The following is a 19,201-nucleotide window of genomic DNA, read 5'->3' as shown; positions in this document are numbered from 1 at the left end:
TATATCATGGTTATCCTAGCCACTATATTTCGGTTCTATACCAACAAACATACATATATATCATGGTTATCCTAGCCACTATATTTCAGTTCTATACCAACAAATATATCATGGTTATCCCTATACCAACAAACACATATATATTATGGTTATCCTAGCCACTATATTTCAGTTCTATACCAACAAACACATATATATCATGGTTATCCTAGCCACTATATTTTGGTTCTCTAACAAACATGCATATATATATCATGGTTATCCTAGCCACTATATTTCAGTTCTATACCAACAAACATACATATATATCATGGTTATCCTAGCCACTATATTTCAGTTCTATACCAACAAACATACATATATATCATGGTTATCCTAGCCACTATATTTCGGTTCTATACCAACAAACATGCCTATATATCATGGTTATCCTAGCCACTATATTTCGGTTCTATACCAACAAACATACATATATATCATGGTTATCCTAGCCACTATATTTTGGTTCTAGACTAACTCGCATATATATATCATGGTTATCCTAGCCACTATATTTCAGTTCTATACCAACAAACACATATATATCATGGTTATCCTAGCCACTATATTTCAGTTCTATACCAACAAACACATATATATCATGGTTATCCTAGCCACTATATTTCAGTTCTATACCAACAAACATGCCTATATATCATGGTTATCCTAGCCACTATATTTCGGTTCTATACCAACAAACATGCCTATATATCATGGTTATCCTAGCCACTATATTTCAGTTCTATACCAACAAACACACATATATTCATGGTTATCCTAGCCACTATATTTTGGTTCTATACCAACAAACATATATATATATCATGGTTATCCTAGCCACTATATTTCAGTTCTATACCAACAAACATACATATATATCATGGTTATCCTAGCCACTATATTTTGGTTCTAGACTAACTCATACATATATATCATGGTTATCCTATCCACTATGGTTCAGTTCCCAACAAACACATATATATCATGGTTATCCTAGCCACTACCTAACCAACAAACATACATATATATCATGGTTATCCTAGCCACTATATTTCAGTTCTATACCAACAAACATACATATATATCATGGTTATCCTAGCCACTATATTTTGGTTCTAGACTAACTTGCATACATATATATCATGGTTATCCTATCCACTATATTTCAGTTCTATACCAACAAACACATATATATCATGGTTATCCTAGCCACTATATTTCGGTTCTATACCAACAAACATACATATATATCATGGTTATCCTAGCCACTATATTTTGGATCTATACCAACAAACATACATATATATCATGGTTATCCTAGCCACTATATTTTGGTTCTATACCAACAAACATACATATATATCATGGTTATCCTAGCCACTATATTTCAGTTCTATACCAACAAACACATATATATATCATGGTTATCCTAGCCACTATATTTCGGTTCTATACCAACAAACATACCTATATATCATGGTTATCCTAGCCACTATGTTTTGGATCTATACCAACAAACATACATATATATCATGGTTATCCTAGCCACTATATTTTGGTTCTAGACTAACTTGCATACATATATATCATGGTTATCCTAGCCACTATATTTCAGTTCTATACCAACAAACATACATATATATCATGGTTATCCTAGCCACTATATTTTGGTTCTATACCAACAAACATACATATATATCATGGTTATCCTAGCCACTATATTTCAGTTCTATACCAACAAACACATATATATCATGGTTATCCTAGCCACTATATTTTGGTTCTAGACTAACTCGCATACATATATATCATGGTTATCCTATCCACTATATTTCAGTTCTATACCAACAAACACATATATATTATGGTTATCCTAGCCACTATGTTTCGGATCTATACCAACAAACATACATATATATCATGGTTATCCTAGCCACTATATTTCGGTTCTATACCAACAAACATACATATATATCATGGTTATCCTAGCCACTATATCTATACCAACAAACATACATATATATCATGGTTATCCTAGCCACTATATTTCAGTTCTATACCAACAAACATACATATATATCATGGTTATCCTAGCCACTATATTTCAGTTCTATACCAACAAACTTACATATATATCATGGTTATCCTAGCCACTATATTTCAGTTATCCTCTATACTTCAGTTCTATACCAACAAACACATATATATTATGGTTATCCTCTGTTGTCCAGTGAATTACATGTCCACTCTGTTGTGATAAATACGCTGGACATATTGGTCATCATACCTATACTCCATCTCTCTTATCATTAACTTAGCACAGAACATCTCTTGCTGTGTATCTGTGTAATCTGATTGGACAGCTAGATTTAGCATCATGCAGTTTCAAACAACGTTACTACAGTGACTGGGTCCAGGGTATGTGCCATAACAGAATGGAAATATAATACACTGCTTAACCAATGAAGATTTTTTCTGCAGTAAGTGCTTGAGATGTTTCCTTAAAGTACACTTCAAACAGTTCATCAGCTAATGAACATGATTTAATATTAAATATATCTCATACATTACTCAGTAACTTATACTGAAGAAAGTTTGCATAAAATTTTAAATAATCATTATTTTTTAAACATTTTGTATTATGACATCATGCATAATGCATTGAGGTACAAAATACTTAAAAACATAAACATCACTCCTAACATTCATAAGATAAACACATGTCAAAATATTATTAACATTATAGTCAACAGCCAACTGCAACGCTCACAAATACAAGTTTAGATCTCACATGTACAGCTGTAATTTAATCTTTCATTTGAAATTAGTTTGTTAATATTGATCAACGTTTTTGTCATCATTTTGAGTGCTGCTATACATGTGATAGAGTAGACTGACACTGCTGGTGTCTACACACTGTAGCTCACCTGTACACTCGAGCTGTCGCTGTGTGGGTCCTTCTTCCGTTTACTGCTGCCTCGACGCAGGAAGCTGAATGACCGATTCCACGGATGGCCTTTGTCAATACTGCAACATCAGGACATATGGTGAAATGTGGACAATATCTTGAAGGAATATATGCTGAGGAAAAAAATAAGGGATCACATGAAAGGACAAGGGTTTTTTTTTTTTTTTCCAAGGTTTCTTCACATAGCTTGTGAAGAAACATGGAAAAATATAAGGGAACACTTGTGCTTTAATGTGATCCCTTATTTTGTTCCCTTAGTATATAATCTTTAATAGCGTCAGTTGGGTCTGTGTAAATGATCTTTTTTCGTTTTGCCATCTTTAAAGCTCTCCGAAGATTAATACTTAACTGTCATTGCCCATTATTTTTGAAAAGGTGTGATGAGCCAATTTAAATGCTGGAATATCGTAACTAGCAGGTTGATCAGTCAAAAATCTGCTACTTTTGCTCTAAGATCATCAGGAGAAAAAATAGTGTCTAAATAGCCCAACATTCAAAGGGTATGTGAAACTAGTTTGGGTGTTTGTTTCATGACACCCTGTCAACCTTGGTGGTATCATCATACCAGCACCATCCACTCTACAGTTGTACAGCAACGGGATGACACACAAACTCCAGCCTTTCACCTGTGTAGTTTTCCCTTCACAGGTGTAGACTATTTTGGAAATGCCAGACAATAAAAGATCCCCCGAACTCAGTTCAAGTTCAAGATAATGAGATTGTAGTAACCAGTGCCATGGGTATATCTCTGTCTCAAGGTCGGGCTCTTTGAAACTAATTTCTTTCTTTGCATTTGTCTAAAATCAGATCTTAGTACTCGCAACCAGTGTACAAAGTAGCAAGAAGTAAGATCTGAGATATATTAAGTGATCTTAAGTTCCACATTGCTGCTTCAGTGACTAACAGAAACACTGTCACCACACTGCTGCACTCCTCCCAATTTGGGATGGATGGAAATACAACATAAGTACGATATCTATCCTGTTGACACACTGCACAGTGCTGTTGATGAACTGCCATATAGCACATAAGGACAAATGTCTGACTTGTCCTAGAAGGTGTCTCTGCAGTCCAGGGCCTAGATTTTCGAGACGTTCATAGCCCTAAGAACTCTTAACTTTCATCGTAGCCAATGTGTTAAGACTGGGTTTAAGAGGTTCGTAGGGCTATGAATGTTTCGAAAATCTACACCCTGGTGCTGCTAACTGTTCAAAGAGTTAACAGTAATTCCTTCAGAACTGAAAATCTCACAGAATCGTTTGATGTTAGACTGTACATTTTTTCTTAGTTTTTCAGCTGTAGAAAGAGAGAGTATCTTCAAGTCAAATTAAGTTAGAAAAAAGTGCTGCATTTTGTGGCTGTGGGTTCTGACCTATGACCTCCCTCTGAATCCCTCTCGCCATCAGAATGTTCGGAGTCCAGTGATTGGCTTGATCTGTTGGAAGGTGTTGTTCTCAGGCCACCAATCAAACGACGGAAGAGAGATGGTGGTCGCTGAAAGGGACAAACTCAAGTATAATCTTACCTGATAATCTGACGCTAGGCGGTATAAAGATCAGCCAAAAGACCTAGAAGTTTTTGGTGTGAAAATTTCATGCACAAATATCATATATCCACCAAATATACATCTTTTTATTTGATAATCAAACCTAGTAATTTATGATAGATAAATATTAAAATACTAAATATATATTAAACATCTTTTCATTTAGTATCAGTATTGTTTGAAGCATATGTTTTGTGTAATAAATTACATGGTAGTCAGACTATTGTTGACAGATCTGAGGAATGACTGCTGAAATCAACACACATGGCCACAGAGTCATGCTATGCACACAGAATTCAACACAGACATCCATAGATAGAGTCGAGATTGATGCAGCATTATGTCTTGTATTCAAATCTGGGAAATGTACGTACATGTGGTAATATGGTTTGAAGATTAAAATAAACAAACTACTATCTGAAAAGAAAAATCTGAAAAATAACACTATGTTGAGGTTCCTCTACCATATTGATGCAGGATGAACCATAGAGCCTCTTTTATCCAACTTTGATGTACATGGAACATGATGGTACGGAGACAGGAGGGTTGTGGCATACATTGTCTCATTCATTTCATTATATACATTACTAGAAGCTCTTTTTCAAACTAATTTACCATCTGTGTCCAAAACTGATGACTATAAATCTTTCATTGATCATAATATTACCTTAGCAACAGTTATGTCAGCTATTCTAAATTTCATCCAGCTAATATTGAGTTTATACACCAACATGGTCAGGTTTAGACACCACCAAGGACAATAAGAAACACGGTCCAACATGATCAAAGGTTTCAAGTTCAGGATAAGTGTGATAATCATGATAAAATTCAGGACTATTTGGTATTTGAGATAAGGTGAAGGTCAAACTTCTTGGGATGAGGGAAGATGTGGGGAAGGGGGAAGAAACAGGGAGAAGTGGGCACCTCAGTGAGGGGACATCACTTCAAGCTTGTCCAGAATCAAACTTCCATACAAACACAAATTTGTAAGTGCACAAAACATTTGATGAAAGATGTTATGTCATTTAAAGTTAAATCATTTAAGAAGGAATTCTAATAATCAATATATTGACCCTCCACCAAGAACAGCCTGTTATCTCAAACAACTATTCATCTGAAGATATGATGGACATAAACAGTTTTGAACTGCCTGATTCTGAGTATACTCTCCACACTTGGAGACACCGATCTCTGCCGCCAACAGTTGGTACATACTCTCTACATCCTTACAAACAGTACACCCAACTGTCCACTGGCCAGCGACTTTGCCCGAACATCTACAGATAATGTATAACATATGCAGGATGTCAACAGCTACCCTCATCTCATACTGTATGTACATTCTGATATGATTCAAAGTGTGAAATACATCGTACTGCCATGAGTTGGGAGATTTGAGAAAAAAACATTTATTGAAGAGTAACTTGTTACTGACATTAAAATGCATAACAGAGGATAATGTTTTTAGATATATCAGGTTTTTACTTCCAAGATTACGTGTATTTATAGTGTTCTCTTAAAACAACTGAACATCTCGTATTTGTTTTCATGCAAAGCATGTAAATCTTTATCATCGTAACATTCTAGATATGCATATTACAGCCAAGGTAAAGTTGATCACTGGATTGTGCTGTGTAGCACAGTTATGGTAAATAATAATTCTACCAAGACTTCAGTAAATACTGGACTGTGATTGGTTAACTTAAGTCAATCAGAGGTATATATAATCATGTTATATACCTCTGATTTTCCAACACAGTATGTATTTTTTCACTATCTTAACGTGCTTATGGTAGAATGGAGATAAACATACTGTGTTGGAAAATAAAAAGAAATTATAATAGCTCTAATGTTTTTATATAAAACCTCATGCTACACATCAGTTTTAAATCAGATTTAGATCTATTATAATTTCATTACATACCTGTGATTTTCCAACACAGTATATCTCCTAAATATATTTGAAATTTTGGTGCTGGGTGAACTTTAATTAGGGAAGGGATGGGACTGCTGTTATAGAGCATGAAAAAATATTGAATAAAATGGGATAAATAAATGGTTATATAAAATATAGAATAAGCTGTGACCCAAGATACTAAACATTTGGTCATTTGTTGAAGATAAATATTGGACTGGGATGATATTCTACAAGATGTCTTGCCTCTGGATCCTGAGATAAAGCTGATTGGAGAAAACTAGCTATAGTACTTCTTGTAGGGATGGCACTCTTCTGCAGGGAAAGAATACTCTTTGTCAACATTCAATGTTAAGTTATCAAATCTAACACACTACAAAGCTGAAGAAAAATATTTTTGTATGATATATAAAAGTGAAAAATAAACATCTTTGTTATTAAGATATTGAAGATAAGATATAAGAATATACAAAAGAAATCAATGACAGTGTTTTGAAACACATAAACCTCTTCCATTTACGTATTGTTCACTTTTACCTTCCATATAAACTTCATTTAACTGTAAGGAATGAAATGGTTAAACAAAGGTCACAGAAATGTTAAATTGTCCAATTTCAAAGAAAATATAAAATAAATAATAAACTGGAATCATTTCATGTTCCTGATTTTGAGAACGAAAATAAATACTGCTGATTATTTCAAGGGGAAGTAACTCTTGCCTCATTGGTTTCACTAGGGCCAGTTTCTGGTGGGATGACCCGAGTAGATGGAATATTTCCATTTACTGATGGACGTCGGTCATTCTGCATTAGCAATAAAACACAGGTCATCCATGTGATTTGTTAAAATATTCCAACATACAAGATGTTTATATCATTGAAGAAAATAACATTAATAGAAGATTATTCAATTAACTTTGAAAACAAAATGTTTTAAATAATGAAATATTACCTCAAGAAGACAGGATCAATAAACTTTAATGTTTATCAGAATATATAATCATCTCTAAAAACATTTTAGTAATGTCAAAAGTGAATGAAATTGAAAAAAATATGTATGAAAGGTAGATCGAAATCTATTAAAAGTTTAACTTAGAAACATTACAAAATTAAATTTAAAATTAAGTAAAAAAGGTAATAACAGGAGATATTTTTTATTTGGTTTAATCAAAGAAAAAACTAACATCCACGAATAAAGATGAGCAGACGACATATTGTGTATGTGACATTACTTCAGCAAGTAATTATTAAATCTCTTTCAGTGACTAGTTTGAATGATACTGAGGCATGCTTTACACTACTGGAAGTGAAAATCTACTTTGCTTAACATACATTCATGTTACTCTGAACAATTTAGAAAAAAATATCATTAAGTGCTTCTTCTAATGTCTTGCGAACGGCTTCAAAAGAAATATAAAATGCATATATTTGAAACTGAGAATCTAATTGCACTATCAAACTATTTCATTCATTGTAATTAAAACGGAATCAACCCAAAGCCAATATACAAATCTAACCTATTAAGAACTGGCTAAATAAAAAGTAAAGCCAATAAATACTCTATGAAATGTTATGTCTAGGAAGTTGCTGCTGCAGGCTACAGTCTCTACAAGCAGAACTCCGTGGACAGTTGAGTTAATCTACATCTGGTTGGACAAATGCTACTCCTACTGTGAAAACTCTTGCCTTGTCCTGGGTAGTGGGATCCATGGGTGGCTGATACCTAGTCGGAGCTTGGAACCTATCTGGCGGTAGAAAGCTATCTGGCGGTAGAAAGCTATCTGGTGGCAGAAAGCTATCTACCATATGCGACTTTCTTCTCTTTGGCTACATTGAAGAAAAGGTGACAGTGTATGACCAGAGGAATATTTGGTAACATTCTTCATAATTTTTATTTATATATTGCTTAGTTACCATGCTTTTTCACAACCTTAACCTAGAGTACTAATATGTAGAAAACATGACCTATCACGGGAAGTACAAGCCATTTAGTACCATCTCTTCAACAGCGTACCCTCTGGTACACACAGTACCACTGACTATTACAAAATGTGTTACCTATACCACATAATAGCCTGCAAAAATACGCTTACTAACAATGGCCTGTATTACATTAATAACTTCATGTTATGCATTATTTATGTACAAAATTCCTTGTATTATCATTATCCAAATGACATGATTTTTCCAGAACTACAACATGTCCTAAGTCTAGCTACAAATGGCCAGATTAGTTTATGCACAAAAGTGCCCAGTCCATGATCAGGGTAACATTTGCCCTATATAACCTATATAGAAATTGTCCTTTAATCTATGTGTCAAATCTCATAAAAAATCTGTGAACAAATTGTCTTATAATCTAAGTGTTCAACGCCCTGTATAATCTATATACAAATTGTAATATAATTTAGGTACACATGCCCTGTAAAAGCTATACAATTTGTCATAAAATCTCTGTGTCACATCCCATCAATAATTTATGTACAAATGGTCCTATTAGGCACTCAATGCCCTGTATAATCTTATGATCTCTGTTTCCATAAGAATCTATAAATAGAAAAAGTGATATATTTTATGTACACAATGACCATCATTAGCGCTGTACAATACAAATGCCCAATCACAATCCTTGTGGAGAACGGTAATGTTTAAGAATAATATTTCCAGTATAGTCTAACTGCAAATTCCCCGTATTATCTATGTTACAAATGAACCTTCAGCACTGCCATGAGTACAGATTTATAGTACAATACTAAACTTGTGTATGTAAGCAAACTAAGACAATCTGCCACACGTATGTCCATCATATCAGTTGATCTGCCTCCGCTGCCACCAAGTCTTGGAGCCCACAGGGAGAACATCTTATCCACCTTACTCCAATAATACCCATGTCCTGCTTGCAAATGTTATCAGCAACTATATATGTTATAGTTTGAAGAAGTCGTACAATGCCACAACCTCACAGAGTCCTGCTTGTTATAAACACTGACGATCACACCACCCGCTTCATCTGATGTCACCCTTAAACCCGGTGTTTTGTCCTACCAAACTGAGGGTGTGTTTGCCTTCATGCAGAAGACCAGGGTTTTATTCCAAAAATGGGTATGCATGATTAATCCTATTCTTGGCATCATCAGCAGTAACACTTCAAAACACTCTTAAATGTCAGGCTGTTAGAAAGTTGCAGTCACCTGCGTTTTAGTTAACTTGTCGAAATGGAATATTTGCATACTTGACAAAAATCCCAATGCCCAACCTGGGATATAGTTACCATTGTAAAACAAGCCCGGGCTTGCACATGATTGTTGCTAAAAAGGTTGGGCAAGCTCTAATACTATCTAAACATAAAGCTTTGCAACCTATCAGGCTTATACGAAAAAATTGGCTTGCTATGCGCCTAAAGACAAGCTGGTTATGGGTGAGTGTTATCACAAGTTGAGGATGGACTCCCATGCTCCCCCTGGGCCCAAGACTGTGGTGCCAGTCACTGAGGTAAGTGATCAGTCATGGTGGTCAATCAAGAGATTGTAAAGCATGCAAGAGCACCAACAGTATCACACACTCGCACATCAGCATGAAATACACAGTCTCCATTTATAGAGACACTTGAGAACACCATGTAATCTGCATGCAATCTTGATTAATGTACTCAGGATTGATGTAATCGTATCTTTACCTCACAATTCTAGAATTTAATCAGTAATTGGACCAAGTCAACATTATTTTCTCTACGAAGGGAACACTACAGACAGAAGTGGTTGGCAGGAACATGTACTCATGATTCGATTCTGAACAAAATTTCAAGGATATTGTTCATGAAAACAAACTATGCAAGGAAAATGTCTTTGGACAGATTTCTCCAGGACAATGGTAAATGTCCCTGAATAAACAGACAAATTGTAAACTTTCCAAAATCCTTGGAACTGTCATGAAACCATTATGTACAGATATCATCCCATTCTGGAATCTCCCACAAGTCCATTTTCAGGTTGACCTTGACAGCATCTTGTTAGATTCTGTTCGTACTTTTGATCAGATTCTTCCAATCATAGTTCCCTTTTGCATAATATGTCTGTTCAATATATCTGATTCCATGTCAAGATACAGAACATGGAGAAAATGTTCCATAACACACTTTCATCTGGATATAGAAATCCTTTTATGTGAGTCTGCTAAGATCTAAATGTAATTTATTGCTAATATGAGATAACAGTATTCAAATATATTTCACATGCTGTACTTTCAATTAGTCTCGAAGTGAACATGCATCCTTAACTTTGCCTGTTCCTACTCTGGTCACAGGATGAATGTTCCCCGAGAGGACATCACAGCTCTCACTTACACAATCGACAGGCACAAAACTTCATTACTGAAAATTGCTATACAATGACCATGCTACGAGGCCCTTGTCTCATGCTTCTAGCACGCTCTAGTAATTCTCCTGCTGCGTGATGATGTTGTGTGCTGGGCCACCCCATGGGCAGTGGGGGAGGGGGAGGGGGCAATTCCGATCAATATATGAGTATGACATGATCAGGCTAGTTGGACAGCAGAATCATGTGTGATACAGGTAGATGTTCAACATATGAAATATGATGTGCAATATTTTGGTTATATAGTTTAGGTGAAGTGCACTAATTGATAAGATCAGTGTGTAAAGACTGTTTCAGGGAGGGAAGATCTCAGTTGAAGCTATAACAGACCAGGAATTAACAAATGAGAGAGACAGCGTTTGATTTTTTTAAGAGCAGGAGTGTGTATAGGTTGTCTATATTTGAATCATCCTCAACACTTAGGGATTTTTAAGACAAGTTTCCATATTGTACCCATTAATAACCTTGCATTTTAATGAACTCAAAATTCATGTGTTTGTTGTCTAATGCCACATTCTGCAATATTCCAGCAGATGATGGCAGTCTGTAAATAATCAAGTCTGGACCAGACAATCCAGGGATTTATATCATGAGCATTGATCTATGCAGTTAGGATACCATGACATGCTTTCACCAGGTAAGTGAGCTTGACCACCTGATCTGGATAGGACCATTCCTAATTTATGGCTAGTGGGGGGTGATGTTGCTTTTGATGGAGAAGCATGTACAATGTGAATGACCCCCTCCCCCTGAAATTTATGTTCAAAGTAAGTGCCCCCCACCACCCCATATCATGTACAAAATCAATGCCACCCCTTTCCTATGTTTTAAGCATATTTTTTTAATATTTGTATGTACAAAATTGCTGACCCCCTGCCTCCCCAGAGTACAATGGGTCAGTCCACCTTAAAATCATCATCTCCCCCCTAGCAATAAATTATGAACGGTCCCTTAGTCGCCTCTTACGAAGCATGGGTTGGTGAAGACCAATGTTAACCTTGACCTTCATGGATTGATTGTACCATTACACGGGAGTCAGGGAATATCCTTTAATATGGCCTCAGCAAGTTTGCAGCTATCAATGACACTTTATAAATTTGTCCTCAATAGGGAAAAGTTTTCTATGGGTAGAATCTCCAACAGGGCTATAGGCAGTGAATATCATCAGTCTTCTGATATGTTCTGGGGAGATGATATTGGTTAAAGCATCATGCTGCAGACCCAGCCCTGATCCCCACATGGGTACAATGTGTGAAGCCCATTTCTGGTGTGCCCTGCCGTGATATTGATGGAATATTGCTAAATGCGGCGTCAAACTAAACTCACTCACTCACACTCACTCACTATGATATGTTGTAGACATATTCCTGCAACAGTTACATGAAGGTAACACACTGCCTGTAGGTTGGTGGACAGGGTTTTCTGTTCAATCAGGGGAGATAATTAAAACAATACTTGTAAACTTCCCTTGAAGTGTGAGGATGAGTTGTAATAGGAACAGTGTCAGTTTGGAAATGTTGGAGCACTTCTATGAAATATGTGATTATAATGTCTAACATGCACAAATAAAACGAATAGATTTCAAAGATGAAATGTTGGAAGCATCTTGAATTACCTCCTCATCTTGTGGCTGGTAAATGTAAAGAATACAACTGGTTACAAGTGTCAAGAAGAGAGCTGTTCACTTGCACACCCATCACATTGAAATACACACATGCCAGCACGAAATTAACAAGCACATATTTCAATATATCAGATTATTTGTTACTCCCTGCCAACTTCTAAACATATGACAGATCACATTATAAAAAAGGCACCAAGTTTCTAATAATGATTGTATTTGATACCAGTAAAAAAGAGTGCAAAATGTTAAAAAAAAGCATAAAAATGTTGACGTGAGGATGAAAGAGAAATATTTGCAAGAGACCATAGGTCAAGATGATAAACTAAAGGAAATATCAGTTTGAAATGAACATATCCGTAGCAAATATTGGTGATTATGGAAGTATATCTTTAGCAAATATTGCATTTATAATGAACTTTTTATTGTTGTATTTAATATTATTCAGACTTATTGCCACAACCAAACATGTATGGTTTAATTCTTTTAAAACCTCAGTTTCTCAATAAATGATAAAGAATAAGATCAAATGCGCGATGGATGCTAGTGATGGGCAAACAACAAGGGATGAAAAGTACGACTGAAATCGACAAGGATGAAAATGACATGGAACGAGTGGAATGAATGCTGAGCAAGCGACACAGTAGGTCTTGAAGTTGGTAGTGGGGCTCAACCAGAGCAAGGTACAACAGTTCCAGTGCATCTGTGATTGATAGGTGCCAATAACATCAGCTGATGTTGTCGATTGCACTCAACCAGTGTCAGGAATGGTGGGTAGGATGGTGAACCATAAGACAAATACACATACATTCAGGAGAACTAGAGATTTTCCATTTCGGATGATCAGAATCCTATTCAAATGTATAATGATATATAAATAATATATTATACTGAACAAAAACAATTTAAAATTGGAATTTAAAACATTAGCTAAATTTTGTGAATGAATTTGAATGCATGATTAAATGTTAATTATCTTCTTCATTACTGAATTAAATATTTCCGAAAATGAAGACAGTGTAAATTCTCCATTCCTTTATCTGTATTTGTCATAAGTGTATTTGTTGTGAAAATGGATAATAATGATGAAAATGTGATAAGCGTGCCAATGTGCACCAATCAAATCTTGGCATGCGATGTTAGCCATTGAGTAAGGTCAAAGTTAGGACTGATTGTTGCCATGCCAACACTACTAACCTCCTCTTTTTCTTCCTGCAATGATTATGGGAAAGAAATAAAATGATTCAATGACTTTTATGATGGAAGTTTTACATTGAAGAAATCAAAGAAATGAAATGAAATTTAATATTCAATATGACAACCAAATTCAGTATCTGCAAACAAATGACATGTCAAAGCTATGACTCTCCACAAGAAATAAACATATACTTGTCAATTTCACATTAATGTAACACAAAAGTTTTTTTCACATTTGACTTTATGTAAATCCTCCAAGGTGAAAAAATGTTATTAAATCTTTACATGATTTCACAAATCATAAACAAACCAGTTATCATTTCAGTTTTTCATTTGATATTGACAAGTAATTGACAAGTAATTGAGAAGTCTACTGGTGGTATTCAGAGCGTGTTTGTAACTTGTGGCAAGTCATACATGAAATGAACAAGAACATCGACAACAAACAACTACACTCTGATACTAGGACAGTGACTGCGCAGGCACTGCCAGCCGTGCCCGTGACGCTGACAACGGCGACAGCGCTGAGCTACGTACCAGTAACTCCTCCTCGCATAGTGCCTCCCTATTGATGGAGGTACTCGAGGTATTGTTCCAAAACATGGTATTAATACCCAAACCCGCCTAGAAAGACAAGACATAAAGTGAGCATGGCAAGTCACCATGACTGTTGGGGGTTGTATATATCTAAACACATTAATACACAAGTCATGCCTCATGGTATCCACACTGCTGACTACCAGTACTAAAATTTGGTTAGAAAAGTTGAAACAATTTTGTTCAAAGAAAACAAACATGTAATCACTTAAAATATTTGGCTGAATGCACAACTTAAAAGCTGAAAGAAACCTGACTCTACAAGTTTATCAGTTTACCGTTGTAAGATGAGGGTCTATAAAACTGAGTGACTCAAAGTGACACAACCTGTTTCTATTGCGATATGCACGAGGTATGACTGTGTATTATGGGCACTTGGGAAAAACTAGCAGATATAAACAGGCAATCCAGCTTATTCATTACAGAAAATGTTCAAAACAGAGTCTTTTCATTGCAAAATGAGCATATTTTCAAACTGCCTAAACAGATGCTAACAATAATCATCCATTGTTCTGTAGGACTACATTCAGGTCAATGGTGGTTGCTTTATGATGAAAGAGATATACGATTCAATACACAGTGCTTTTACTGTACTATCAGATGATGTTTGTACTGCATATATGATGATGGTTTTACTGCAATATTAGATGGTGGTTTTACTGCATATATGATGATGGTTTCACTGTAATATCTGATGATGGTTTTACTGTAATATCTGATGATGGTTTTACTGTAATATCTGATGATGGTTTTACTGTAATATCTGATGATGGTTTTACTGTAATAGCTGATGATGGTTTTACTGCATATATGATGATGGTTTTACTGCAATATCTGATGATGGTTTCACTGTAATATCTGATGATGGTTTTACTGTAATATCTGATGATGGTTTTACTGCAATATCTGATGATGGTTTTACTGTAATATCTGATGATGGTTTTACTGCAATATTAGATGATGGTTTTACTGCATATATGATGATGGTTTTACTGTAATATCTGATGATGGTTTTACTGTAATATCAGATGATGGTTTTACTGTAATATCTGATGATGGTTTAAAATCTGATGATAGTTTTACTGTAATATCAGATGATGGTTTTACTGTAATATCTGATGATGGTTTAAAATCTGATGATGGTTTTACTGTAATATCTGATGATGGTTTTACTGCATATATCTGATGATAGTTTTACTGTAATATTAGATGATGGTTTTACTGTAATATCTGATGATGGTTTTACTGTAATATCTGATGATGGTTTTACTGTAATATCTGATGATGGTTTTACTGTAATATCTGATGATGGTTTTACTGCAATATCTGATGATGGTTTTACTGTAATATCTGATGATGGTTTTACTGCAATATTAGATGATGGTTTTACTGCATATATGATGATGGTTTTACTGTAATATCTGATGATGGTTTTACTGTAATATCTGATGATGGTTTTACTGTAATATCTGATGATGGTTTAAAATCTGATGATAGTTTTACTGTAATATCAGATGATGGTTTTACTGTAATATCTGATGATGGTTTAAAATCTGATGATGGTTTTACTGTAATATCTGATGATGGTTTTACTGCATATATCTGATGATAGTTTTACTGTAATATTAGATGATGGTTTTACTGTAATATCTGATGATGGTTTTACTGTAATATCTGATGATGGTTTTACTGTAATATCTGATGATGGTTTTACTGTAATATCTGATGATGGTTTTACTGCAATATCTGATGATGGTTTTACTGTATATCTGATGATGGTTTTACTGTACATCAGATGATGGTTTTACTGTACATCTGATGATGGTTTTACTGTATATCTGATGATGGTTTTAATGCAGACACTGTGGGGTGACACATCAACATTTAACAATGTTACAATGTTTAACATTCCGCTATATATGAAGGACAGGTACAGCTTGTTAATAGGACGTCTAAACATACATTACAGTGATTTGTTCATAAAACAATTACTGGGGTGTCTATATAGGGACAGAGGTGTCTACTTAGGGACATGGAGGGGGTTGTATCTCTTATTTTCTAACATAGGAGTCAAATAGCGTAATAGACCTTCAGTCCACAAGGGTTGTAAAACATGTTTTTCAGTCCTTTCCTAAATGATAGAAAACTATTTATAGAACTTTTGATGTTTTGAGCAACACAAATGTATTTACAATGACAAGTATTCAAAATATATTTGAAAAAATAGATTCACCAATCATGACTTAGAAATATTCAATAATTTATGTGAATCTTTAAATTTTAATGAAAAGTGTTTGATTGAATATCTACTGCAATGTGACCTGTGACAACCCTTGGCACCAAGGCCTACTACCTTCAAGAGGTACTGTACTTACCATTCTCATAGTGGAAGCCTGAGTTTGACTGGCTTTAAATGCTTTATAGTTTTCTGCTATTAAAAGTGATGCATATATTTTCCCCACTGTATTCTTGCCATCATTTAGTTCTGAAAATAAAGTAGTTCCACATTATTGTCACTGACATACAAAAAAAAAGACAGTTGTTCATGAAGCGATATTTGTTTGTGCGTTATGCATAATCAAAAATCTAACTCATTTTCTTCATTTGAGACTTAATCAAGCAGGAAATTGGCCAACACATGATGTTTATCGACATTGTAAACACAAAAGTAAACCAAAAGGTCCACACACGTTTTAAGATTAGAATAAACCTTTGAAAGTTTTTTCATCATACATTTTAATTTGAACAGTGTAAGAACAGTGACTCTTTCCATAATCAGAAGAAATCTTGGTAAAAGCCATAAAAGCAGATTCTGACGACATAAAATGCAAATGTTTATGAATCCCCATCAAACATTGATGATGTAAGTAGTCCACGAATTAGTGTGTATAACATGCCCTACTGGTGGCAACACTCACAAACACATGCAAGGGCAGGTAAAGTGTTTACCTGACCAAACAAGGGAATATGTCTAAATAGTGGACATAATTTTGGTCACTTACAAAAACTTGAAAAGACAATAGAGAATTTGGAAAGGCTGACAAAGGCTTTGAATGTTGTACACCTGATAAGACACTGATTGCTTAAAAAATATAAGCAAAATATATACTGAGAGAAACAAATAAAGGAACATAGGAAAATCAAGCGTTCCTTTAATATGTTCCAGTTTTCATTAGCAGCTTTGAATAGCTCTGTGGGAGGAAATCTGAGAAATACATAAAGTAACACTGCCATGAAGTGGTGTTCCCTTATTTGTTTCCCTCAGTATAATTTTCAGATGCCTGAGAAATTGAATCTTGTGGTTCTATACCTAAAATGTTAGTTTCTTTCAGAATATCACAATGAGTGAGTGAGTGAGTTGCGTTTACGATGCTTTATCAATATTCTAACAATATCACGGCGGGGGACACCAGAAATGAGCTTCACACATTGTACCCAGAATATCACAATGAACAATACGAGAAAAGGCCTACAAACTGACCATCATTGGGTGGCATGAGAATGTACAGGATCTTCTTGGCATAATCTGGCCACAGTCGACGGATCACCTCGCACATCTCCTCGTCCTTCTTGTCCATCTCTTCAGCTGGTGATAGCACATTAACACATGGTCACATCAAGTAGGAAGTATGTGATATCAACTATATCAACAGATGTAGTAAATTATGATATCATGTGTATTTAGTGATGTATTTAGTGATGATATCAACATAAATCATTAGTGATATGTATGACATTTCAATGGCAAATAACATTTGAAACATCTAAAACCCTGCACTATTATGTACAGAGCACATGGCTGTAGCTCACCTGGACCCATCTTGATCATCAGAGACTCCCGGATGAGTGCAAACAGCGTTGTTGTGAAATGGACTTTGTCTTGCATGTCCACTGGCATGTTCATTCGTATTAGTTTCTGAAATAAACAAAACAACATGTCTACAACTACTGAAAGAATCTTGAATGCTGATGACCAATTTAGGAAATGCATCATTATTCATGTTATGAATTTATATTTTTATTGCCACACAATGCAATATTTCAGCTATCTGACCATGTGTAAATCAAATCTGTTCTTGACAAACCAGTGGTTGATAGTACAAAACACCATCCCACCACACCTTCTCGGAATGCAAACTACAATATACAAAGTCACAGTGCTTGACACATTTATGTATTTAAAGTCACCCATATGACAAGCAAGACTGCTTGTGACCCACTGTACCCCAGGTGATGTATTGAGAGTGTAAGGTAGTCATAAGTATACTCACCCTGTAAGCTAATCTATATGGACATTTCTTGCCAAATCCCACCGGTGGCTCCATGTTTCTTAACATTTCGTACATCTCAGAGTATGTTATCCTACCACTGAAAGATAAAGGTGACAAAAACTACAAACTTGTAAACTCCTTAAGATAAAACAACATACAGTGACACTTTGCAAAAGTCCTTATGACTTATGAATATGTAGGTAAAGAGAAGATTACAACCATTAAATAGCAAGAATCCTGTAGTAAAAACTTCTTCTGTACAAAGTAATGAAAGGCAGCACTGATATGAGCTTATGCTGTCAAAAAAATCATTTTCCCATTCTATAGTCAAGATCTTCACCAGAACCGGAACCGTATCTAATCTGAGATGCGTTAAGAAACATGGCTGATCTATTCCTTAAATATTCAATAGGCTCGGACAAAGACTTACGTGGCGCCTGGATCGTAATCTGCCCACACACGCTTGTACTCATCCAGATGATGCGGGCCGAGGATAGATGAATCTCTCGTCAAGTAGTCAAAGTTGTCCATGATGACAGCAACAAACAAATTCAACATCTGAAACAAGCACAGGTATTGTAGTCCTCACCAAAATTGAATGAGTGAGTGGGTTTAGGTTTATGCCTGTCAGGGCTCCAGGTAAGGGCCGTATCGGTGTATGTATGAATTAAAAAT

General features: G+C 35.2%; 1 protein-coding gene across 1 annotated transcript in view; it reads right to left on the bottom strand.

Moving 5' to 3' along the window:
- Window positions 1-19,201, bottom strand: part of LOC124291256 (voltage-dependent calcium channel type A subunit alpha-1-like) — a 299,650-nt gene that overhangs the window by 19,141 nt on the left and 261,308 nt on the right. Inside the window, 12 exon segments of the mRNA XM_046728197.1 lie at window positions 2,967-3,066; window positions 4,380-4,501; window positions 6,715-6,783; window positions 7,188-7,271; window positions 8,154-8,294; window positions 12,456-12,470; window positions 13,659-13,673; window positions 16,631-16,740; window positions 17,737-17,841; window positions 18,066-18,171; window positions 18,527-18,623; window positions 18,957-19,084. Of these exon segments, the coding sequence (XP_046584153.1) occupies window positions 2,967-3,066; window positions 4,380-4,501; window positions 6,715-6,783; window positions 7,188-7,271; window positions 8,154-8,294; window positions 12,456-12,470; window positions 13,659-13,673; window positions 16,631-16,740; window positions 17,737-17,841; window positions 18,066-18,171; window positions 18,527-18,623; window positions 18,957-19,084 (1,092 nt within the window).

The sequence above is a fragment of the Haliotis rubra genome, unplaced genomic scaffold, assembly GCF_003918875.1.
Source record: "Haliotis rubra isolate DU_JTF1 unplaced genomic scaffold, ASM391887v1 Scf488, whole genome shotgun sequence".
Classification (NCBI taxonomy): domain Eukaryota; kingdom Metazoa; phylum Mollusca; class Gastropoda; order Lepetellida; family Haliotidae; genus Haliotis; species Haliotis rubra.
This window is presented reverse-complemented; position numbering and strand designations above follow the sequence as displayed.